Genomic DNA, 27,313 nt, shown 5'->3' with positions numbered 1-27,313 from the left:
AAGATGGGTTAGTGTCCACTGCTGACATGGTGTGGGTTGGAGGGGTGGAGGTGGAGCATAGACTTGAGCTCTGCAGAGACAGGGCTGAGTGTAATGCCATCCAGACCGCTTGCTTCCTTGGCATCAGCATTATATGTCTGTTCCAGTAGCAAGTCAAAAGAAACACTACTGTTGTGGCTGCCATCTGCTCGTCAGCCAACAAATACACCTGCCATCAATGCTTCATGTACCTTCCACTCATGCTGGGATGAGTGGAAGGTAGCCAATAATGCTAGCCTGTGGGTGAAAGTTTACACAGAATGCTGAAAAGCCAGGTAAACCAGCTTCTGCATCTGGAGGAGAATTCGGCAACTGTGATGTTGGAAGCTATTCTACCTACAGTAGGTGCCACACAAGTAAAAGGTCTTCAGCCAGGCCATCTGATGAAGTCTCTAGAATCTCCAACTTCCCAGTGCTCAGGAGACCTGGACTTCTGTCTGTCTTTGCTTGCTGACAAGAAACACTTGGGAGTAGGTGGTTCAGCAATGTGATGAATTAAAAATGTCATCTTTAAGATACATTTAGCTGTATCTTAAACGATGTAAATAGATGTAAATAGAAACAAAAAAGCCAATCTACATTGTTGTGAGCTTGGCTTGTGGATTTATACCTGGATTAATAGGGTTCAAGAGTGTATTATCTTGCATTAGGCCTATATACCTGGGAAACAAAGAATAATCATAGCCACAACAAATAATATGTCAATTATAATTCCCGCAATATAGGTTCTCTACCGCAAAAAGCATTAAAATGTTGCGGTGTATGAGACCATGTGTTGCGGAGAGGGAAATCTCGCTCTTTCGAACGACCGCCATTTCGACAAAGGAGCGTCGGGAGGGTTAGCCACTCGACCCACGGAGGTTAGGTTTAGGGTAAGGGTTAGAGTTGGGTGTCGAAAAGATGACACGTAGTAAGAGCGAAACACTCCCGTTGCGGAGGATGATAAAATGTTGCGGTGTATGAGACAGGGCATTCACGAATAGTGATTTTTAGTATTCGAATTATTCAACCTCAAAGTATTTGAATAGTCAAATATTCGACAGGACTGGCCAAACTGTCAAATATTAAGTCAGCAAGAGGCGAACATTGTGAAATGAAAATAGCAGATCTACATGCTCACAACGCCTCGCGTTGCGAGGCGTTGTGCGCATGTAGATCTGCTATTTTCACAATATTTATCTGCGGAACCGAGTCACATTAAATGTAATACCTACAATTCCAAGTGCTTGTCAGGGTGAGGGTCCCCAGTTCAAATATGTTTATTTTGGGGGTCAAGGCCTAAAAATCGTTTGAGAACCCCTGGTATAGAGCATAAACAAATTCATCCACCAGGGGCATTGACAACTCATTCTTATGACTTCCTATCTAGCCAAGCTTTATAAACTATATATTTTTTAAAGAGAAAACAATAGAAAAATAAAAATAAGCAAATATTCGACGTGAACAACGTCGAATAGTGACTTTGATATTAAAATATTCGAATCGAATAGTGACTTTGATATTAAAATATTCAAATATTTGGTGAATGCCCTAGTATGAGACCAACAACATGTTGCATCTTCATGTTGCTGGATGTAACAGGCTGTGGCTCAGGAGGTAGAGCAGGTTGGCTAATGATCCGTGGGTTGGCGGTTAAAATCCCGGCTCCTGTCCACATGCCGAAGAGTCCTTGAGCAAGACTCTGAACCCCTAACTAGGGATGGCCAACGGTTAACCGTTACCGGTAAACCGATAAGAAATTGGTAAGCACTAACGGTCAATTTTGACCGATAAAAAAGAAAAGAAAAAGGAAATCAACCCATGTGTCACACCAAAAGCCCCGTACACCAATATCTACGCAACATCAAGTCATCAAGTCATCAACCATGCAACTATACGCGCTGTGGTCACACATTTCTGGGACACCAATATCTGTGTAACATCCACGCAGCATTCACGCAACTGCGAGTCTGCGACGCTGCTTGATTTTGGAGTCGTACACGCTGACTTGACTTGTTCAACAAATGCTCCGTCGTCGATTGGATTTTACAAAACAGACCCCCGTCACATTGAATCCCGTTAAGAAGAGCTTAAAACACAACTTTCTAATGTTACATGTTGACGACGTGAGGAACGCTAAAGTCGTCTTGGTTACAGAGAGTAGCCTAGGATATGCGAAAATAACACAGCTCAGAGTCGCAAATTCAATGATCGCTGCATCAGCACACACAAAACACGGTCGAGAGAGAAGAAAATGAATGAAATGGACATCACGTTTAGCCGATTCAACCACTCCAAAAGTCATACGATTGAAAGTTATTGCTCTACATGCGAGCATCTCGTTGCTGCTGTTTTTAGGCGAGAGCCAGGGAGTGCACAGAATTTTAGAGAGTCATGGGCTGAAGGGCCTTTTGGTGGACAATTCTGTTGATAAAAGTTAAGGGCTCCAGCCCCCTTTGCTGTATGTGCGCACGTGCCTGGCGAAAGCGCATCACATTACAGATTGATCATTTCAATCCCACGTTTCTTTGCAAAAACACATTTCTTTTAGAAAACATTTGTATTCTTGTTTCTCCTAGTTTTATTGTTTGTAATGTGTAAATATGGCACTTTATTATGGCGAAAAACGGATGTATTTTCCTTTTTTTTAAATCGCAAAAATAGCGCATTTTTGAACACATGAACACCCATGTGTGTGAATGGGTGAATGTAATGCACTTTAGCCTTGGATAAAGGCGTTATACAAATGCACCATTTACCATTTATTTTTAGCCAGAGACACTGTCGGTACCGCAGAGTTAAAAATGTGTCTGTACTAGTAATAAATACCACAATAACTACAAAACATTTAGTTACAGCTGAAATACTTAACGGTTGACCCTGTTTTTTTATCTTTTTGTCCAGAATTCCTGCACCTGCCTGCCTGCAAAGAGGACATTTCTCCTGAGCATGAGGAGAGGAGCTCCAGTCTGGTCCAGGAGAATCCAGAGCCTCCACACAGTAAAGAGACAAAGATGGAGCTTCTTCACCGACCAGAGGAGGCTGACGACTCAACAATGACAATGACATTACTACCGGTGAAGAGTAAGGATGATGACGATGATGAAAGCAGAGACACGGGGCCTGCAGGCAGCACCTCAACTCACCACATGGAGACAGAGGACTGTGGAACATCTCAACCAACCAGAGATGAGCAGAGTTCCGACTCTGACACGGAAGACAGTGATGAGTGGGAGGAGACCAGGGTAAACACTGTGACGTCACTGCAGACACAACGCCAGGAAGGACAGAGCGACGAGCTCTCTCGGGACGCGGACTCGCCAAAAGAGACCCACTCCGCGAGGAGTCGTAGTTTGAAGCTCTGCTCTTGTAATGTCTGCGGCAAAAGCTTCAATCGAACGGACAATCTGAAAACGCACATGAGGATCCACACGGGGGAGAGACCCTTCGGTTGTACGGTTTGCAGCAAAAGCTTCACGCTCAAACAAAACCTCAAAACGCACATGGGAATCCACAGGAACGAGAAGCAATTCCGTTGCGCGATTTGTTTCAAAGGCTTCACTCGGAACGCACAGCTGAAAAAGCACCAACGGGAGAAACACGCAGGTGAAAATCCTGTAGGTTTTACAGAGCCTGAGCCTGCAGCCAGCACCTCAACCCTACGCATGAAAACAGCATCTGATGCAGAGGACCGTGGAACTCCTCAACCAACCACAGATGAGCAGCTCCTGGATTTACATGTTTGTGAGTCTGACACCGTGGACGGTGAAGAGCAGTCAGCTTCACACACGCTGCAATCACCGAAGACACAGAACGTAGAAGGACAAAGATTAGGTTGTACAGTTTGTGGCAAAAGCTTCAATCGGACAGACAATCTCAAAATACACATGAGGATTCACTCGGGCGACAAACCCTTTAGCTGTGCAGTCTGTAGCAAAAGCTTTACCCTCAATCAAAATCTGAAAACGCATATGAGGATTCACACAAATGAGAGACCCTTCAGTTGCACTATTTGTGACAAAGGCTTTGCTCAAAAGATTAAGCTTAAAACACACATGAGCACTCATACAGGGGAGAGACCGTTTTGTTGTACAGTTTGCAGCAAAACCTTCAATCGAACTGAAAATCTGAAAACACACATGATGACTCATACTGGCGAGAAACCGTTTAGTTGTACACTCTGTGGGCAAAGCTTTCGTCACCGGGGTACACTGACCAATCACATGAGGACTCATACGGGGGACAAACCCTTTAGTTGCACAGTGTGTGGCCAATGCTTCAGTCGAACTGCAAATTTGAAAATACACGAGGATTCACACAAGCAAGAAAACCTTTAATTGTATTTTTTCCTTTTTTTTTTTGGCACAGGGTTTGGTTTATAGGAAAATCTTAAACTCTTGTGAGTTCATACAAATGTTTTCCAGCTGAACTGACACATGATGTATGACATCTGTAGAGCCTTTAGCCGTAGACCTACAGTGAGGGGCACCGGGTTGCTTCAGTAAGACGCGTGCGTGATGAAATTCAATGTCCAGAAAGTTGTCTTAGTTTGGATATGTCAATCCATTTATTTTGCATATACTTTAAGACATACAGTGATCCAAAAAGCATTGAAAGCCAACCAAAACCCTGCGTGGCGACACACGACACGGTCTAAAACTGTTTGGCGTTTTCCCCTTTGCACACCTGAGTTGCCACGGCCATTGCCAAGTATAAATGTACCCACCCCTTGTGGTAGTACCCACCCCCCTATGGCAGTTGCCATGGTGACAGATAGTACCACACCTCTGTGATGAATGAAAATAATAAACAAAATAAACAATTGTATTTTGGCTCCAACAACATCTATGACCATGAGAAGTCATGTAATGAATGAAAATAAACATGGCCAATCAATTACTGCAATATATGTATCTGATTTTACTTCTCACTAGTTTGTGTGTGAATTTGAGCAGATTTATTACATCCGGTGAGGACGCAATGACCGGAAAACTTCTGAACCAGTACATATCTGACCCAGTACATATGTGACCAATTCAAAATGTACTTGAGTAAAAGTATTAAAGTGCCAAAAGTAAAAGTAGACGTTTGAAAATACATTTGATCTACAAGCTCACAACGCGTCGCATCGCGACACATTGTGAGCTTGTACTGTAGATCAGCTATTTTCAAATAGCCTAGGTATAAAATAGGGCTAAAGTGGATTCATGTATGTTTTATAATATAATCATTTATATCTATTTTACACTAGCAGTGATCAGAAAATCACCTTCTGTGGTATTGTGTAAATATTCAACCAATGAAATCTATTAATACTAGTAAGACGCCTCAGGGCGACATGGGTGAGGTCGGGGGAATGTTTGGCTATCTGGCCAGTGATGTATATTGGACCAGTTACCCATGTGCTGGAGGTTGTAATGTATGTTTTTAACTCATTCTGTGCCAATGACTGCTTATGACGGTTTTTTTCCAATAGCCCTGTGTGCCAATGACGGCTTATGACGGTTTTTGTGTTTTTTACATAGAAAAAAAAAAAATCGTTTTTTTTTTTTTTTTTTTTTTAAAGATGTCAAAATGACCTGAGATCAGAGAGATGCTTTTCTCTGTTTGTGTGTTCGCTCCCTCGTTTAGCTGATTGAGAAAATGTGTGTTCATGTGTGTCCATTCTAGTGGATGGACACTTTTTTTCATTCAAACAGCTCTATCTCTGGAACCATTTGTCCGATTGACAAAATTCTTTTTGCCACTGAATCACAACAACTGTGTCTGTTTCTGTGGGGAAAAAAATTATAAAAAAAAAAATCATTTTTTTTTCATTGCATAGTAAAGAAAAACATACAAAATCTCGGCACAGCTACATTGGAGCCATTTTGGCATCTGGCACAGAATGAGTTAGGCCAAACAATCAAAATCTACAAAGTAACTATGTTTTCAAATATTGTAGTGGAGTAAAAGTACACTATATGCTTCTGAGGAATGTACTGGAAATTGGAAATACTCCAGAAAAGTAAAAGTTAAAAAAAAAGAAAAACAAGGATTGAAGTACAGTACTTGAGTAAATGTACTCAGTCACTTTACACTTTAATCAAGGCCTAAAAAGTACACCATCCCTGCTGGCATTTTGTGAAAGGGTGTGAGCTACAGCAGCATAGGGAACTTGTTCAAATTGATGGCAAGATCAGTGCAGCTGCAGCATGATATCAGAATACTCTAGGACAGTTTGCACTCATCCGCAGGCCAGGGTATTCAAACATAATGCGCCCAACTGTATTATGTGTTCTGACCATTCAGACGTAATATTGATATCGGAGACATGTTTCAAAAAAGTAGTTACCGTAATATGCACAATGCACATTATAGTGTGTTACTGTTAGAAGCAACTTTTGATTTTAAATACATTGATTTAATTGTACATTTTTCCAGCTACATTAGGTATGGACTACGGACATACCTGGGAAGGGACGCATCCAGTTCTGGTGTAGTGGGAAGGCAGCATCTCCTATGAAGACGTGGGGTACCGGTCTTGTTTTACCGGGCAATGCTACCAATCCAGGAAGGTCTAGTTTCCCGTACAGCAGACCTGACCCAAAGTCAGACTGAGAGAAAACTAACCCGTCCGACTCTCTTCCGTAGGCCCCCACGTCCACCATGTTGAACCTGTACCTGGCGTCTCGGACAGCCATTAACACGATGGAGTAAAGCAGGGTTCCCCAATTAGTTTTCCCCAAGGGCCAAATTATGTACCAAGCCGAGGGCCACAACATTGCAGGGGGCGACGGCGGCGTTCCCGCTACTACAGTGACAGTTCAGATATCGTCGTAGTCGGGTGAAAATCTTGTATGTCCAAAACCGTTCGTTTTGGATTTATAATTTTTAAAATTATTTAAACTAGTGAAATAATTTTCACTACACACGAGGCGTTGTGTGCTTGTAGATCTGCTGTTTTCACTACTTTTGTGCGACGGCCTTGTATGATTTGCGAAAGAACGTACAAACTTGGAGATACGAGATATCGAGCCGACAACGACGATACACTAGTGTTGTTGCTGCTCTTATACTACCATTATTACTGGGGTTTGTGTGGGCCGCAAATGGCCCGCGGGCCGCCTATTGGGGAACCCTGGAGTAAAGTAATCACTGCCCCAGTTTGGTGGTGCCTCGAGAGTGACATGCTTCCCATCGATGTTCCCGAGACAATTGGGGTATAGTTCCATAGACGCCAGAAATCCCTTGCTATCTCTTAGAACTGCGCCCTTGACAGAAAAGCAACAAAATCGTCCTTCAAGGCCTGCCAGATGGCCTTGCAGACCTAGGCTCTGACATAATGGTGCACACTGTTGAATAGCCCAGTCTGTAGCTATTGGCCACGATCTGAGGTGCCGCTCCAGATGCTAGCACGCGAAGAGTAACCGCCAACCTCTCCACGGGTGGGACCGGCATGCTGTGTGTAGGTGCATGGTTGATCAGCGGCTCGACGCAACATAGAATGTCGTCAAAGCAACTGGCTGACATCCTAAAATAATCCAAATGGATCTCCTCGTCCATGGCCCAGTGTGTAAAACCATAACATGTTCCCACGGTTGGCAGGTCTGCATCTCCCATTCAGAGCATCTCTCTTTTTAGAAAAAACAAGTACAAAATCTCTTCAATTCCATTTTATTAAAACTGTAAAGTCACACACATGTCTCGATACAAAACACGTTAAAATCATGGAGGCAATATTAACATCAATATAAAACAATGCATTATGAAAATCACAAGGCACAAAACCCATCAAAACTATTTGCTCATAATATACATTTATACAAACATCTCAATCTAGCTCACATTTGTTTGTTGATTTTCTTTTCATATTTACAATTATACAAATATGTATGTGTAAGATATGTATGAGTAAATCCATGCAACTTCAACCAAGAAATACAAAAACAAAACATAAATCCATCTGCTGTGAATTTCAACTTTACAACTTTCACAGTCAGAATGCAAGTAATAGTACAGTAACTCAGTTAGCGTTTTCACAGCTTAAGGGAGACCAGGGAACTTAGTAAAAACCTCTGTGTTCATTTAACCGTGGGTCTGAGAACACAAATGTAACCAAACTAGAGGTTCGCGGCCCTTCGGGCCGCTCACATCTAGAGTCCACGCCCGCTTCTTTACTAAAAAACTTTTTTTTTTTTTCAAAAAAAAAAAAGTTTTTTGAAAAAAAAAAAGTTAAAAAAACTTTTTTTTGGGGGGGAACTATTGTGGCGGAACTATTGTGCCGCAGCGCACGTTTCCGGTCGGACATATTTGACCGCCGGACGCACTTCCGGTTAAGAACTCCGTGTGCCACGTGATCAGTCCTAGCCAATTGGACTGCTTTGGGTCGTCGGTCGAATGCACCGTTCTGTCAGTTTCAAATTGTAGATAGAGATGGACCCGCTGTCTGAGGGCCAGGAGAAGAGAAGTGAGCCTTTTGCCTTTCCATAGCAGGCCTTCTCACCGCGCATTGTGACGTGCTGCTGTGAGCGATCACAACCGCATCGTAAATCACAAATAATAAATCACCGGACTACTTTTTATGACTTCATGACATTAAGTCCCACTGCGGCAAATCGGTAGCATTAGCATGTAGCTAACAACATATCACAGACAGCTGAATGTGACGTTGCCTTTCCAAAGTAATAAAACAAATCTCCAATAAACATTAACATAACTATAATCGATTATATCACATCGCTGCATGGATTCAGAACTGTACACGGCCACATCGCAATGCATCTTAGAACCCATTATTTTCCGTAACTCTGATTTCTAGTCATCAGACAACATTAGGACCCTCAACGGAAGAGGATTCTATGAATGACAAATCAGGGTTTGTCCAAACCCAGTTCCTCATGAAGGGTTGGATCTAGTTGATGAAGTCCAGTGATCATCTTCCGCGAAGCTTTGTTCCCTTTCTTTCTCACCATGTCGATTAGTCGTCTCGCTTTCTCAGCTCTGCCCGTCAAATCTCTGACCTCGTCCATCTCTTCACAGTTGAGAACCTTATCAGCGTACAGGTTGTCCAGCAGACCTTTGATCACGGCCTCTGACACTCCGTTGACGAACTCTGACCGCACGGACTTCAATATCTTTGCTTCCTGTAGGGGTGTGGTCACTGTGGACACAGGAAGTGGTTGCATCACTTCCTGAAGGGGCGTGGTCACTGTGGACATGGCTGGCAGACGTGGTCTGGTGGCTGGATGGGATTCTGGAGATAAAACAATGCAGTGTTTTTAGTTAGAATAAAAATACATTATTAAACTGTCGGATTGACACTGACTGACTGCATTAAGCACTGTGAGAAGCAAGAACTGTATATGAATTCGGCCATGGACCCCCTATCTATACAAGTACAAGTATTTTGTTCCAAGGACCCCCATTACAATCAGAGGTGGAAAAAGTACTCACATTTTGTACTTAAGTAAAAGTATCAATACTGCACTGTATGTACTCCGTTACAAGTAAATGTCCAGAATTCAAAATGTACTTGAGTAAATGTATGAAAGTATTGACCTCCAAATGTACTTAAAGTACCAAAAGTAAAAGTACTAAAAGTTTGAAGCTTGTGAGCTTGTAGATCAGCTATTCTCAAATAGCTTAGGTATAAATTAAGGCTAAAGTGGGTTAATGTGTGTTTTATAATATTATAATTTACACCTGCAAAGTAACTAATAACTAAAGTGTTCAAATAAATGTAGTGGAGTAAAAGTACAATATTTGAATCCAAGATGTAGTGAAGTAGAAGTAAAAGTATTGGAAATTGGATATATTCAAGTAAAGTTCAAATACCTCAAAAGTGTACTTAAGTACAGTACTTAAGTTAATGTACTTAGTTACTTTACACCACTGATTACAATGTTTGTGTTATGTTTCAAAGATATTCCATATTTTCAAGATTTTATAATAGCAGATTTACAATTGCACTGTGATGCTTGCAGATCTGCTATCTTCAAATAGCCGACGTATATTAAGAGGTTCAACTGATTTTGATGTTAAATAAACATAGTTAGCCACTATAAGGGACCCCCTGCAACCCCGCAAGGACCCCATTTGAGAACCACTGAGCCAGAGGACGCCACACAGTGCTACAAGTGACACTTCCATCTGTTGACGAAACCTACTGTATTTGAGGAGTGGGGAAGAGACTGTGTTGTGGTCCCACCTCTGTGTTAAACTACATAATGCTAAATGGTGCATTTATATAGAGCTTTTTATCCAAGGAGCTTAACAATGATAAAGCATTACATTCACACACACACACACACACACACACACACACACACACACACACACACACACACACACACACACACACACACACACACACACACACATTCATTCACGGGGGGAGCCCGGGATCGAACTGGAAACCTCATGGTTGCTGGCTGCTCTACCAGCTACCCCTGAGCCACTGCTGGCCCGCCATTCAGACATTCAATGAAATACTACCTTCCAGTATGATGTCGTCCTCCCACAATGGGTCGTCCTCGGGTCCCAGTAATGTCAATGGGAGTTCTGCTGCATTCACATCAACCTTCACCATGAACGTTGGATGGTAATTTGGTCCATAGTTCAGATGATACTTGGTCTTGGTCTGAAAACAGAGATATATTGACTTGTATTACTTAATAGTGTAATCCTTATTATTTGCTTAATTCACAATATATTTATGAACGTTAGACTTGCAGTAGAAATGGAATTGACAGGACAATAGTCACACTATTTTAACATTAAAAGCGGGGTTGTAATTTGAACATACCTCAGGTTTCACTTTACAGGTAGGTGAAGCACATTGCAGTCTGTACAACTGGTTGTGGGTGAGATCACACGCAGAGGAGGTCTTGATGAATTCATCCTCTTTATGTTGCACTTTCACCTGCAATGGCACCAACACAATAAACCAGACCCAATGAACCACCAGACCAGACCCAATGAACCACAAATGACCCAATGAGCCACACCTACAGACTAGACTGGTTGTCTTTTCACATTCTGAGTCCATTTCAAGTCTAACAAAACAAGATTCAAACTCTCTAAGATATTAGCTACTGAACAGATGACATATTTTACCTCGTCGAGAGGCACATTGCCTGGGAGCATCAAGACACTCAGTTCCCGTATGCCACGTTTGGGTGCTTGAAGGAACAGCAGAACTTGAGCACGAGATGGAAACAAGGTGTCGTAAAGCCTCAGCCACAGTCCAAACAGAGACAGGTGGGGAACATTCACAATCACGTGAGTCTGGGTCACTCTCAGTGGTTTTAGGAGGTGTCTCCCCTCGTCTGTGATGTGGACCACACCAAGGTCATCACCTGGGAAAGGTTTTTAAAACATACATTTAATTTTATGGTAAACAAAACTTAAAAAGAAACCTGAAAGTGATACTGTCTGCACCTCATAAAATGCGCTAAACCGCCACAATACATTCAAAATGTCTGACTTCCTGTTGGGTTTAGGCCATGGGTCCAAGAGACTTTTCCGTAAGTAAGTACATCATATAGATGTGTTTCAATTCTCATACATGTAGATGAAATCGTATTGCAGGGCTTCAACTTTAAAATGTCCTAAAGAGCCATTTAGTAGGGCAGGAGAGAGGGGTCTACCAGCACCCCAATGACACTTTTTCGAAACCTGTTTTTTTTGGACCGTTATGATGTCTAGTTATGATTTCTGCTTGTTGCCGTCGCCAACTAATGTCCCATGGGGTTCATTTTTAACCTTTTCTCACAACTATTCCCAATCTGAACCATACAATGGTCATAACAGAAAATGCCATAACGCTTGATGTAAACAACCTACAGGGACAAATGAACACACTTTTCTATATGATTTTGACCCAGGGAATTCATTAAAGTGGTTATTTTTTACATTTAAGCACATCTTGACCCTATTTCAGGACAGAAACGGCGAAGAATAACCCAAAAATGTTCAAAACACGTCTATACTTCTCTTTGTACAGATGAATTAAGGTGTATTCTTTTGATACCACAGGTTTTTTAGGACCCTTATGATGTCTAGTTATGATTTCTGCTTGTTGCCGTGGTCAACTAATGTCCCATGGGGTTCATTTTTAACCTTTTCTCACATATCCCCAATTAGTGTGAGGATTTAGGGGAGCAAATGCTAATTTCGTGCAATTTTGACTTAAAGCGTGAAATTTTGCACAGATGTAGCCCAGGGCTTGCTCTAATGATTTAGCTAGGGCGCCCGAGTCTGCGACCTTCGAGGTCTCTACAGCGGTCAAATCAAGTTGGGCTTCCATTGACTTTCTATACAGGAGGAAAATACCCAGAAAAAGATTTTTTTTCTGGGTATTTAAGGAGGATCTGAGGGGTCTAACTAGAGGTTTGTCATGATGCTGAATCCATTGCAGGCATTTGTTTTGCACAAAAAACATTCAGTGGGCTAGAAATGGCCTTAGAAAACAATACACGTATGGGTGAGTATTCATGTTAGTCGGAGGCCTTAGGGTTTTTTTTTCTCGTGCTAATCAGTCTAAAAGTTCAAGATTTTGCACAGATGTAGCTCAGGGCATGCTCTAATGATTTAACTAGGGCGCCCGAGTCTGCGACATTCGGGGTTGCCACAGCGGCCAAATCAAGTTGGGCTCCCATCGACTTTAGTGATGAAAAGTGATGAGTCATCACTTTTCAGAGTTGTGTGGGTGCTGTGGCGACCCCGAAGGTCGCAGACTCGGGCGCCCTAGCTAAATCATTAGAACATGCCCTGAGCTACATCTGTGCAAAATTTTGAACTTTTAGACTGATTAGCACAAGAAAAAAAAACCCTAAGGCCTCCGACTAACATGAATACTCACCCATACGTGTATTGTTTTCTGAGGCCATTTCTAGCCCACAGAATGTTTTTTGTGCAAAACAAATGCCTGCAATGGATTCAGCATCATGACAAACCCCTAGTTAGACCCCTCAGATCCTCCTTAAATACCCAGAAAAAAAATCTTTTTCTGTGTATTTTCCTCCTGTATAGAAAGTCAATGGAAGCCCAACTTGATTTGACCGCTGTGGCGACCCCGAAGGTCGCAGACTCGGGCGCCCTAGCTAAATCATTAGAGCAAGCCCTGGGCTACATCTGTGCAAAATTTCGCGCTTTAAGTCAAAATTGTACGAAATTAGCATTTGCTCTCCTAAATCCCCACACTAATTGGGGATATGTGAGAAAAGGTTAAAAATGAACCCCATGGGACATTAGTTGACCACGGCAACAAGCAGAAATCATAACTAGACATCATAAGGGTCCTAAAAAACCTGTGGTATCAAAAGAATACACCTTAATTAATCTGTACAAAGAGAAGTATAGACGTGTTTTGAACATTTTTGGGTTATTCTTCGCCGTTTCTGTCCTGAAATAGGGTCAAGATGTGCTTAAATGTAAAAAATAACCACTTTAATGAATTCCCTGGGTCAAAATCATATAGAAAAGTGTGTTCATTTGTCCCTGTAGGTTGTTTACATCAAGCGTTATGGCATTTTCTGTTATGACCATTGTATGGTTCAGATTGGGAATGGTTGTGAGAAAAGGTTAAAAATGAACCCCATGGGACATTAGTTGGCGACGGCAACAAGCAGAAATCATAACTAGACATCATAACGGTCCAAAAAAAACAGGTTTCGAAAAACTGTCATTGGGGTGCTGGTAGACCCCTCTCTCCTGCCCTACTAATTAGGCCATGCACCTTTTCAAGACCATTAACAGTTCTACTGCCATATTTATTATGTATTTATTTGTGCTGGTTCCAGCAAAAAGTAGATTACCTTTGCGATGTTATAGAAAATTATCTATGGATTATATCAAAACCAAATCTTTTTCAATGGACACATACTGTATATCTGTACTGTAGAATGAATGTGAAATGGCCCTCCCCTCTTTCCATCGTTCAGAGTGTAGAAATGCATTTCCTTGATCAGGTCCACAGAGAACAGCCAGGAATAGAATTGGACATCATTGATGTTTACGTGTAGTGGAAATTTGGGAGCAGCATTACGGGAGTTGTTTTTACTGTACACACCCACGCGACCCCTCATCAGCTTACAGTCATCAAACAAGGTAAAAGAACAAGCGTTCGTATTGCGCCGCGTTCAGAATTGGGACAAGCTTTAACGCTCAAAGCAGTAAAAGAGTTAAAATATGTAATATATTCGCCACGAGTGATGTTTGTGTAAAAGTGCTAACCTTTTTGAGTAGTTTAGGCCCTCAAAAATGCAATTAATTTGAGCATAAAATAATAATCGTTGTAATTTCAACAGGGCTTCACACTTGTGCAATGCTCGGTCTCGATGATAGTTGATGTCTTCTGTCAAGATACATACCTTCACCTCCCTTATGGCTTCTTGGATACGTGTCTGCTGTCTTAAAGACAAAAAAAGAGAGATAGGGTTTCATTATTATTATTATTTTATAAATGTAATGCTAGCCACTGAAAATAAGAATCTCTAAAACAATAGAAAGAAGTGAATGAAATCATTTTTACTCTTATCTTTTATATTCTTTAATTACAATCTAAAATATGAACCCTTGTGATAGGTATTTTGTTATGGTTCATATCATCTTTTTATCAATGGTGCCTAAGACACAGTGACTGTGTCCTGTTATACTCATGTCATGTACAGTACCCACAAGGTCTCCGTCTGGTACAAATCAGGCCTTATCAACTGCCTGGAGCCTGTACCTAAACAATGAGAATTGTTTTGGTATTCTAAGGCTCGGCCTGGGACATTTGGTGTCATCCAGACACCAGCAAGGACATCTCCCCCCAGGAACCCTGTATATGGACTCTTTGTCTTGTCATTTGTGGACAAGAAACATATCCTATGAACTGTTGAAACGTCATCTATACTGACTGACCAAATGACCATACATAAACTCATGTCAAAACATAATTTGTCGGAGAGAGCACGAACCATTGACTATTCTGTTGTACCTTTGTCTTGAATACTCTCTCTCCATAGTAAAACGTTCCATTCTCACTCTGAATCACTCACCTGTCTTATTTCTGTGTGATGGATTATTGTATCTCATATGGGAATAAGAAGGTGTTGTTGTTTACAAATAATATTTCCACCACCTTGTTGTAAAAAACTAAAGTTGTCCTTTAAATGTAACTTATAACGCAATTTCCAAAGTGCCTCCGGAGTAAACTTAAAGTAAATGTAGTGTAAGGAAAATGAATAATTTCTACAAAGTAACTACACAAATAGTTAAACATAATGCAGGTGAATAAACTATATATATATATATATATATATATATATATATATATATATATATATATACATATATCTATTTATTTTATTTTTTTTTGACACTAAGGCTTGCCCACCTGCCCCCGGCAGGTAAATAAAACGTAGAGTTTGCTTTCAGGTTGCCCAAGTGCTCATTTAAGAGGGGACGCAACTGTCTAACACAACACAAGATATCTGTCTAAACAGTGCTCTGTCTTCTGGTCTGTGGAATTTAAAATAAAAGTACCGTTTACCTATAATGTGCTGTTTTCACTGTTGCAACACTACACAGCTATGTAGGAATTTGGATAAAAATGTAGTAGCGAGATTTATCGCACAGCCCCAGGGGGTAAAAAAAGGGTTAAATTGAGTGGTAATTAAAATCTAACCTATCATTTTATAATGGAAGATTTACTTTTCGGGCAAGTGGGCATGACCTTTTTTTTATGAAAAAATAAATATGCTAGATTGTAGTGGCATTGAAAAAAAAATCACTTCTGCATCAGTGATAACATTTTCATATTTTTTTCAGTATATTGAAAACTCAAAAGTACCAGAAATTCACTATGTTGGGCATGTCCCTAAATCAGACCTTTGAACTTCATCTCCAGATTAAAGTAATACAAATGGTTAAATTAATTATAAATGTACTTTGTATTTCCACATAACTTGAAAAGTCATATTTCAATTTCATATTGTTAATTTATGTGCAATTTGAACATTTTTTTCAACTGTTTAACTGTTAAATATCACTGTCCCTCATGCATGCGTCATTAACATCACACCAAACATTTATGAGAACAATAAAGTTTTATTCAAACAACCATGATGTGGTTGCCATGGAAATTAGCAGTACCAGATCACATGACCAGACATGGTCATGTGATCTGGTACTCCATAAATGTAAGTAATTTAACGGTTTATACGCCCTGATCTGAGAGTACCTTTATTGGGTGTCATTACCAAAAAAGTTACTATTTGAGCACTGTTAAGCTAATGCTAAAAATGCAAATGCTAAGAATGCTAATGTTAGAAATGCTAATGCTAGCTAATGTTAAAAATGCTAATGTTAATGTTAGAAATACTAATGCTAAAAATCTTAATGCTAAAATGCTAATGCTAGCTAATGCTAAAAATGCTAATGCTAATGCAAAAAATGCTAATGCAAAAAATGCTAATGTTAATGCTAAAAAATGCTAATGCTAAAAGACTAATGTTAAAGCTAATGCTAATGTTAAAAATTCAAATGCTAATGCTGATGTTAATGTTATAGCTAAAAATGCTAATGCTAACACCAACCACAACACAAGGTTGCACACACTTAGCGAGCTGCAGGCACATGTAAAATTTCGTAGAAATGTTCTTTTCTAGTTGAGCACTGTTGGTCAGAAATAAATACAATCATGTTATTTATGTATAGGCTATTCAATGTACATTAGGGATGCGAATCTCGACCACTGAGGCAATACAATACGCACCTCGATACACTGCCAGCGATACAATATAATTGCCCGATTGAAGATGGCGCCGAGGGGCAAGGCTGCCGTGTCAGGAGTTCCTCAATGACAAGCAGTTGTTTTAGTATTAAATAGTTATTTTATTAATCTTTTTTTTTAATGATACAGTACGATGGCTCCTAAAGACATCCTAAGTAGAATCACTTATGATAGGGAGACATTGTTAAGTTTTAAAGACTTCTTTACTCACAAGACTGATGGGGTCCAGTTGGAGTATGTGGACCCATTGTTTGTGAGGTGCGACACCGAAGGGAATGGCGTTCAGCATCAAGATGACAACCCATTGCCAGGTGAAAAGAAAATAAGCCGAAAACGTGGAAAGAGAGGGGGGATTCTAATAAAATTAAGGACAAGAATCGACAAAGGCAAGAATCCTCCTCTACCCTGCATCTTGTTGGCAAATGTCCAGTCACTGGAAAACAAACTGTGTGAACTGCGCGCCAGGGTTTTATACCAAAGAAAGATGAAGGACTGCAGCCTTATCTCTTTGACTGAAACCTGGTTACGGCCCGACATGCCGGACAGATCTATTGACATTCCTGGTTTCAGTGTATTCCGTGCCGACCGCTGTCCTCGGCTTTCAGAGAAGGCGACAGGCGGAGGAGTGTGTTTGTATGTAAACAACAAGTGGTGCGAGCCAAACAACATCCATGTTATGAAAACTTTCTGTTCTCCTGATGTGGAGTTTCTTGCTGTGAAGTGCCGACCCTTTTTCCTACCGAGGGAATTTACATCAACTATCGTGATGTCTGTCTACATACCGCCCAGCGCGGATAAAGACAAAGCCCTCAGAGTACTGCATGAGGAAATAAACAGTGCAGAGAATCAACAGCCCGAGGGGCTTATAATTATAACCGGAGATTTTAACCAGGCTTCCTTGCGTAAAACACTCCCCAAATTGTATCAACATATAGATGTTAAAACAAGAGGGAATAATACGTTGGATCATTGTTACACGGCCCACCGGGGGGCATACAAGTCCATACTGCACGCTCCCTTTGGAAGGTCCGATCACTCTGCTATACTGCTGGTGCCAAACTACACACAGAAGCTTAAACGAACTCCACCCACCGTGAAGTCCGTGCTCTGCTGGGATAGTGAATCGAGCGCACAGCTCCAGAGCTGACTGGAACAGACGGACTGGAAGATGTTCAGGGAATCAGCAGGTAACAATGTTGATGAATTCGCAGACACCGTGACAAGCTATGTCAGTAAATGCACGAGTGACATTATCCAAAGGAAAACAGTGAAAATATTCCCGAATCAAAAGCCATGGCTAAATAGCCAAGTGCGCACAGCACTTGTAGAAAGAGACGCAGCTTTTGCTACAGGTGACAAGGACGAAATTAAAAGAGCAAAGTATAACTTGCGCTGCGTGATTAGAGCGGCTAAAAATGAATACAGAGATAAGATTGAGACACAGCTAAGCGACAATAACTCGCGCAGTGTCTGGCAGGGGCTGCATAATATAACAGACTATAAAAGCAAGCCCAAAAATGCAGCCAATGTCCCTGCATCCCTCCCGGAGGAGTTAAATAAATTCTATGCACGCTTTGATGTGGTAAATGTAGACCCCCCGCCCCAAAGAGCCCCCACCACCGTCGCCCTGCCCAGTGCTCTGGTCATCACAGAAGGGGAGGTGTGTAAAGAGTTTAAAAGAATTAATATTAAGAAAGCAGCAGGTCCAGATGATATTTCAGGTAGGGTGATTAAAACGTGTGCAGAGCAATTGGCTGGTGTCTTTAAGGATATATTCAACCTCTCTCTTGCCACGGGTGTCTATCCCTCCTGTTTTAAATCAGCTGTTATTGTACCAGTGCCAAAAAAGTCCAAAATACTGAGCTTAAATGATTGGCGACCTGTGGCTCTCACATCTATTGTGAGCAAATGTTACGAGAAGCTAATACAAAAACGAATTCAAGACAGTTTGATGCCAGGTCTGGATAAGCACCAATACGCATATCGTAAGAACAGATCAACAGAGGATGCAATAGCCACAACTCTCCATACAGCTGTCACTCACCTGGAAAATAAAAACTCCTACCTGAGGATGTTGTTTATAGATTATAGTTCTGCATTCAACACTATTGTCCCCACTATACTGGACACAAAACTCAGGTTATTAAACCTCGACCCCCTCCTACGTAACCTGATTTTGGATTTAGAATAGAAATAGAATATGGTCCCGCGCCTTCGGGACTGTTTTTGTCGCGTACATTTGCACATACGTGAGATTTATCTCTGCATTTTACCCATCCTATAACAACTAGGAGCAGTGAGCAGCCATACATAGGCGCTCGGGGAGCAATTTTGGGTTAAGGTCTTGCTCAGGGACACATTGACACATTGCTGCCTGACCGGGAATCGAACCAGGGACAACCAGGGGAACTGGTTCCCCAGGCAGGCTCCCTAACCACTCAGCTACTCATGGTCACTGATCTGAAGAGACGTTTGGGTTGTGTTTTCCTTCGATGTCTTGAAGAACGTCTGTGGTTGAGCAGCTTGCAGCTCTTAAATACGTCTGTGGTTGAGCTGCTTCCAGCTCGCAGGTCTGTACTGCTCTTATGTCAGTTTTCAGGTCTGTGACTCTGCCTGGCCTTGTTATACTCTGTCGCTCAAGCTGATGTCACTGTGATGTCAGCCATGACCATATATAGACTCTCCACAGCAGCCAAATGTGGCGTGTGTGGTCTAACCTAGCAAAAGAGAAAAGAAAAGAATATGGTCCCGCGCCTTCGGGACGTTTTTTTTTGTCGCGTACATTTGCACATAAGTGAGATTTATCTCTGCATTTTACCCATCCTATAACAACTAGGAGCAGTGAGCAGCCATACATAGGCGCTCGGGGAGCAATTTTGGGTTAAGGTCTTGCTCAGGGACACATTGACACATTGCTGCCTGACCGGGAATCGAACCAGGGACAACCAGGGGAACTGGTTCCCCAGGCAGGCTCCCTAACCACTCAGCTATGGTCACCCTACCATTTCCTGAGGAACCGACGTCAGGTGGTAAGGATGGGTGCCATGACCTCCACTTCTCTGACCATCAACACCGGAGCCCCCCAGGGCTGTGTCCTGAGCCCCCTCCTCTATTCCCTCTACACACTGGATTGTGAGGCCAAGTATGGTTCGAACATGGTGATTAAGTTCGCGGATGATACAACTGTGCTGGGCCTGATTAAGAACAATGACGAGACGGACTACAGGAGAGAAATAGACAATCTGGCTCAGTGGTGCGAGAAGAATAACCTATCCCTGAATGTTGACAAGACCAAAGAGCTGGTCATTGACTTCAGGATGAAGGGTCAAAAGGAGAAGCTAGACCCCATCATTATCAACGGATCGGTGGTGGAGAGAGTTGACAGCTTCAAGTTCTTAGGAGTCCACATCTCTGATGATCTCAGGTGGAACGTGCACACTGAGCATGTTGTAAAGACGGCCCAACAACGCCTCTATCACCTCAGGCAGCTAAAGAAATTTGGCATGGGAACAAGGATTCTGAGGACTTTCTACAGAAGCACTGTGGAGAGTGTTCTGACCGGTAGTTTCACTGCCTGGTTTGGGAGCTGTTCTGCTCTCAATCGCTCTGCAATGGAGCGGGTGGTGCGGACAGCACAGAAGATCTGTGGGTGTGAGCTCCCCTCCATCCAGAGCCTCTACAACAGCCGGTGTGTTGCCAAAGCCAGGAGGATCATCAAGGACCCATTCCATCCGAACCATGGAAAGTTTGTGGAGTCGCGGTCCCATCGGAACGGGACAAAATACCAAAGCCTTGTGGGCAAGACTGAAAGAACACAAAAAACTTTCTTTTATCAAGCGATAAGACTCTTGAACAAATAGTGCTATGAGATACAAATGTGAAGTTTTTAATTTAGGAGTTACAATTTAAGATAGTCTTTGTTACTTTTTAAACTTAAAAGCAACCTTTTAGCTAACTTTTAATATTTTCATTATGTGATGATGTTTTTATATATATATATAGACAATTTATATTATTTTTATACTAATGATGAACTGCAAGTCTGAGGAGCACTGTCAAATGAATTTCACCCTTTTATATTTTTAAGGTGTGACAATAAAGTATTTCTGATTCTGATTCTGAATTGCGATACATTGAAATCCTGCCGATACGATACATCACGATACACCCCTGTTCCCGATACGATGCGATACGATTCACGATTCACCACGATTCAAGCCCACATCCCAAAATTTACAAAACATAGCGACTAAAAATGTATGAAATTAAATTCAAGGCAATTTATTGTTTCACTGTAGTACTAGGCTCTGTCTAACAACCCAACATATAGTATTCTGGGAGAACACAAAGCTGCTGGCTATTGTAGAATTGTTTGATAACTAATCATATAGAAGGCCTATGTCATTATTAGTATTGATGGCTTAACTTAAGGTAGCACCGGGACACTACAGTATACTATATGTCTTCAACTGGGGGTCAGGGACAGGGTCCCCAATCCAGGGTTATTACAGGGGGCCTGCCAAATATTTGTGTGATACAGTAGGCTATAATGCCTAGCCTACAGCGAGAGTCCCTGCTTGATCTCTGTCTGAGCTAAGGGGTCCTTGACCTGAAAAACAATAAAGTCCCTCCCTGGTTTGTATTATTATATTATATTATATTATATAATATAATATAATATAATATAATATAATATAATATAATATAATATTATATAATATATATTATATTTAATCCAGGATTATGCATTTTTTATAGCCAAAATGTTTTAAAACAGACAAACAAGCTCACAGCGCGTCGCATCCACAACGCATTGTGAGCTTGAGGGTCTGCTATTTTAGGTGCGACACCCTTGTACTGCGATGTATAAATTAGCAGGGCTGCCAAGTCTCACGCTTTGAGCGTGAGAGTTACGCAATTTAACCTCTTCTCACGCCACACGCCACACATGCCATTTCTCACGCAATTTTACAGCCATCCCACGGACCTCTCCCGAAAGTTGCGGGGGTTTTCTCACTCGGTAAAAGTCGCACGGAGAATTCTAAGCGCAGTGAATGCAGCTGCTCTGCTCCTCCACTCTCTCTCCCCTCTACACATACACACATGCAGGCGACGGAGCGAGAGAGAGAGCCCTACAGACGGCGGCTTTCTCGCTTCGATCTGCGGGGCCGGGGATCGCGGCGCCCCCGCGGTGGAGAAACACACTCGCTCCGCGAGTAAACGCCGGGCAATATTTCACAAAGATGACCACAATCCAGCTCTTGCCTCCCGCGAGCGCATGCACGAAAGAGCCCACGCGCAATCATTTCATGGGTTATATCCACTTGTCTTGAACCCTAATATCCCCATATTCTGAGGAGGGCTTTAGAAGAGATAGGGAGGTTTGCACCAACACTAGGCCTACTAGTCTACTACTCTACTAGAGGGAAGAATCCCAGTAGCCCAGTGGTTCTCAACATGTGGGTCGGGACCCCCAGGGGTCCCCAAATTATTTTGTGGAGGTCGCCATGATTAACTTAATGTGAAACATTGTTTTCTCACTCAACAGTAAACAAACCAACATAAAGTTTAAGTGTATAGAGGGTATCTGCACATTTCTAAAGTGACAAAATAGCTCTAAGATGACAAATTAAACATTGGCCAAATTGTCAAGTAATAGAGGCAGACATTGTGAAAATAGTAGATCTACATGCTCACATGTCTATTTTCACAGTAGAACCGTGTTATAGCCTACAAAATGTTGCCTGAACGCTTATAGGGTGGAGAGTCCCCAGTTAAAATATGATTATTTGGGGCAGTCTGAAAAGGTTGAGAACCACTAGCCTTACTAGTAGTACTGTATTCAGTATTAGTAGTTTTACTAATAAATGTATATTTATTGGTCATTCTTGTTGCAAGTTTATTTCTACTTGTGCTGGTCACTCAGTTTGAATGCTTTATAAGCATGAGGTAGTGACCCCGTCTGCGCCAACCAACTTAAGCCCCACACGCCACGAAATCGCTCTAAATCGATGTTAAAAAGGCCAAAAAATTTCGCAGCCCCCCCCCCAAAAAATGTCTCACTCTTAAAAATGTCTGAAACTTGGCAGCCCTGAATTAGGCTTCTTTCCCAGAGCAGAACTAGCAGCAGAGAAAGTGAGAGAGTTGCTTGCATCAAACAGGAAAGTTGTAGAACAGTGACAAATACTTTGTTTTAAACGCAAGCAGTAGTCCTACAACACCCAGCAACATTGTTGTTGTGTGTGCAGTTAATATAGCGCAGAAGATGATCTCAATCAATTGTCCGTCGGAGATTCGCTAAGAAACGGCTGTTGATTACATATCACTCAGCCTGTGCTACTCTGTGACAACAATCAGCGCAGCGGACTTGGATGTTATAAAGCTAAGTAGGCTACTGTACTACTAATCTTGCATCTTTTTAACCCGCGGGGCTGCTAGTTCGTCTGTGTTGAATCACTCGCATTTCGCTGCACTGTCTGTCTCCCTGGTTGCCTGCAAGCCCTGCATGCAGAGCGCAGATGTTGTCCAGTCGCAGCTCGCGTTAAAGACTGGCTTTTGGGGAGGGGGCTGAACGCTGATGATGGTGCATTCATGGCGCCTCGGAAACACAGGATAGAATTAAATACTATATGGAAGAACCGATACAATCGCGGAATTTACCGATCCAGACACTCACGGTACGATCCATCACGATTTCAGCCGTCTATTGTACCGGTACACACTGAATGAACCGATTCACTCGTATCGCGGACGTTTGTATCGCGATTACGATCCGTACCGCCGGTACCGGTATATCTTTGCATCCCTAATGTACATTGTATGCTAGCAAACCCGTTTCCTTAGCAAGGCCATGAATTAGCCATCTTTTTCTCCAGAAAAGTGAATAATGTCATTAACATTAATGGCAAAAATGGCAAAACACTTATTGTAATCCGCCATACTTAGTTAGTTCACAAGAATAATGATCCCACAAATTTCGACATGTCATAACTGCCGCACAATTTACACCACCCCCGCAATACATACATCAAAATGTGCGGTTTGGCCAGGAATAGGTTGCTATTACTTTTCTTTCTGATCCGCGTTACCATGGCGACGTAATTCGCAAAAAAGAAATCCCAAAAACCCCTTTGACTTTGAATGGGGGACTCAAAAAAACTTTGGTGCCACATAACTCTGGCATACTTTTGCCTAGCAACGTGATTTAAAACTTTAATACGCTCACACGACTTTGGACTTTTTCAGGCCAATAGGGACGAGCTGTAATTGATTAAGCCCCACCCCCTCTGTGTTCCTATTGGCTATGCTTTAAACAGCCATAACTCCAGTTCACAGCATGGTACCGTCTTGAAACTTGGTGTCTGGACTTAAACGACCAATAGGGACTTATTACTCAAGCCTGGCCCCTCTTAAGCCCCGCCCCTATCTTCCTATTGGCTGAGCTTTAAACAGCTATAACGCCAGTTAGCACTTAGCAGCATGGTACCGTCTCGAAACTTGGCGTGAGTACTTAGATGTCCAATAGGGACGAGCTGTAATGATTAGCCCCGCCCCCTCTGTCTTCCTATTGGCTGAGCTTTAAACAGCTATAACTCCAGTTTGCAGCATGGTACCCTCTCAAAACTCTGTGTCTGAACTTAAACAGCCAATAGGGACTCAAGCCCCGCCCCTCTTAAGCCCCACCTGTCTTCCTATTGGCTGAGCTTTAAACAGCTATAACTCCAATTCCTAACATGTTACTGTTCTCAAACTTGACGGGTGGTCTGACAGATCTAAAGGCTAACCGCTAATGCTAACAGCTACTTCCACTAATGCTAATGGTATAAATGCTAATGCTAATGTTAAAATGCTAATGCTAATATAAAAAATGCTAATGCTACAAATGCTAATATAAAAAATGTTAATGCATACACTTAGCGAGCTGCAAGCACACTTAATTTCATAGGAATTTTCTTTTCTAGTAATGATTATATTCTGACCTGGGATGGGGGCTGGATGGACCTCAGACGGTGGTATTTATGAAGCCCAGTGTACTGACAGGCAGTGCACAGGTCATAGTCAGGACACACTGTACACTTATACCTGGTCCCCCAGATACCTACCTCACAGCAGTCACAAACCATTCCAGGGTGCTGGATGCAAGGATCTGGCAAACACAACAAGAGAAATGTATCAGTTAGGAGCACAGGTCTGAGCCAGGCCAGGTAGCTAAAACTGACCTCATGGTGGCGCTATACCAGGACAATGTGAATACTTTTACATGGGGGTTCCAGGATTGTGCATTCAGAGTTTCTCACTGATGGCTCCAGCAGTGCTTATAGCTTTGTGCATTATGTAGATTATGTAGGTTACATGCAAATTGTTGCTACTGAGTAGGAGGAGTAGCAACAACTGTTGTGTTGTAATATTGTATTGTAAAAAATAGAATAAAATATGAATTAAATTGCCTGTTATAGCACCCCCATGATGTCAACTAGAAAAATTTGTTTCATCCTTGACCTAACATTTACAAGGAAATATTAATCACGATCATAGACTGTAAAAACTCCAATGGCAAATTAAAATCCGCCATCTTTGAAGTTCTGGTTTCGAAAAGAAACCGGAAACGACTGATATTGTGCAACTTTTGGAGTACGTTTAGTTCCTAAAAAATGCGATCCATTATGGGTAATAATAATAATAATTTTGCAATTTCAATAGGGCTTCGCACTGCTGCAGTGCTGGGGCCCTAACAAGGAAAACATGTGAATTACTGGGAGGTCACCTGGAGTGTAGGATAAAACACATGCGCACACACACACACACACACACACACACACACACACACACACACACACACACACACACACACACACACACACAGTTTGTTATACTGTATAATTGTGGACAATGCTGAGAGCTGCTCCTCACCGGGCATGACGGCACAGTGTGGCAGGCCTAGCTGGCGGACACACTTCTGAGGACACTGGATGTCAAACAGAGGCCCTGCAGGAGTCCCTGCTGTTGTCTGGAGCCATCTTTCATCCCAACAGACAGTCCTGAAGACCACGTCTCCTTTCCCTGTAGTTCCAAACACCAACCCTGTCGCTCTGCACTGGAACAGCCCCGCCCCGGGGAGCTGGAGCCTGAGACACAAAACACACATTGTTATTGATATCATCTCTATTGACTTCATGAGGAGTCATGTTGTCACATGTTGCATGTATTCAGTCATATCTATTGACTTCATGTGTCGCATGTTGCATGTATTCATTGGTCATGTGACTTAATTAAGGACCTGTATTCATTGGTCATGTGACTTACATACCTGTATTCATTGGTTGAGTTTTCTGTGATCACGATGGGAGAAACTCTGGATGGAAGGGCCGCTCTGAAAGACCAGAACAAACCAACATGTTATAAAACACATCAAATATCAGATCTATAGAACATGTTATAAACACATCAAGTACCAGATCTATAGAACATCTACATGTTATAAACACATCAAATACCAGATCTATAGAACATCTACATGTTATAAACACATCAAATACCATATCTATACAACATATACATGTTATAAACATAAAATAACATATCTATAAACATTTACAACATGCAACGTGTTGTGAGCTTGTATTGAGGCTTTAGGGTAACAAAAGAGAGAGAGAGAGAGAGAGAGAGAGAGAGAGAGAGAGAGAGAGAGAGAGAGAGAGAGTGTGTGTGTGTGTGTGTGTGTGTGTGTGTGTGTGTGTGTGTGTGTGTGTGTGTGTGTGTGTGTGTGTGTGTGTGTGTGTGTGTGCCTTACTCTATCTGACACAAAGACACTGAGGAGTCCTTGAGCATACAGAACCCAGCATAGAGTGGTTCAGTGAAGGAGGCCTGGAAGGTGTGCAGGTGTGTGTGTGTGTCGGAGGACACTCTGTAGAAGGACAGACGGCCAGCAGGACAGTCCACATACACTGCTACTCTGTAGCAGCCAGAGGGACGGACACGGAGGATGGTTAACTTCTTATTGTGACGTACAGAGTATCTGTTGTCTGGACCAACACATTCCAGAACCCAGGACCTGTTGTTGTATCCTAACATAGAGTCATCACCCCATCCTTTCCTAGAGATTCCACTCTCAGTCACTGCTATACAAACACATCTACTCCAGGTGACCTCCCAGTAACTGCCTCCAGTCAGAGCCTCTCTACACAGAACCTGTGGGACGCCATGAAATCTGTTTGGATGATCTGGATATGATTGGTCCTCGCTGGTCCGTCTCACCTTTCTGTTGTTCTCAGACAGAGAGAGGCATGGTTCTGCTGTGTTTGTGTCCAGTGTGAGAGGACAGACACCTGATGGACAGAACAACACACAATGTTTGATTACATCACAAAGTACTGAGTAGAGATGTGACCATGTGACATTTCATACAATGCTTCAGTGTGAACTTAAATACCACAGATTGCATATTTATTACTTTAAAAATACAGTATACAAATGACCAAAAAGCACATTCAAATGCAAAAGAACACTATACTTTAGCTCTGCCCCTCCTCCCGT

The 27,313-nt window shown here is 42.1% G+C and overlaps 1 protein-coding gene across 1 annotated transcript; it reads right to left on the bottom strand.

Annotated features, from left to right (window-relative positions):
• Positions 1 to 8,870: 8,870 nt before the first annotated feature.
• LOC308300763 (uncharacterized protein) lies at positions 8,871 to 26,851 on the bottom strand (the record flags this gene model as incomplete). Its single annotated transcript, XM_080744664.1, has 9 exons — positions 8,871 to 9,253; positions 10,495 to 10,639; positions 10,805 to 10,921; positions 11,116 to 11,357; positions 14,373 to 14,412; positions 24,760 to 24,926; positions 25,691 to 25,905; positions 26,088 to 26,150; positions 26,571 to 26,851. The coding sequence occupies 9 exons, from the start codon at positions 26,849 to 26,851 to the stop codon at positions 8,871 to 8,873; spliced, it is 1,653 nt and encodes a 550-aa protein (XP_080600790.1).
• Positions 26,852 to 27,313: the final 462 nt, after the last annotated feature.

Source organism: Nannobrachium achirus (genome assembly GCF_963921795.1).
Source record: "Nannobrachium achirus genome assembly, chromosome: 16".
In the NCBI taxonomy this organism is placed as follows: Eukaryota; Metazoa; Chordata; class Actinopteri; order Myctophiformes; family Myctophidae; genus Nannobrachium; species Nannobrachium achirus.
Note: the sequence above shows the minus strand (reverse complement) of the source record. Positions and strands in the feature narration are given on the sequence as shown.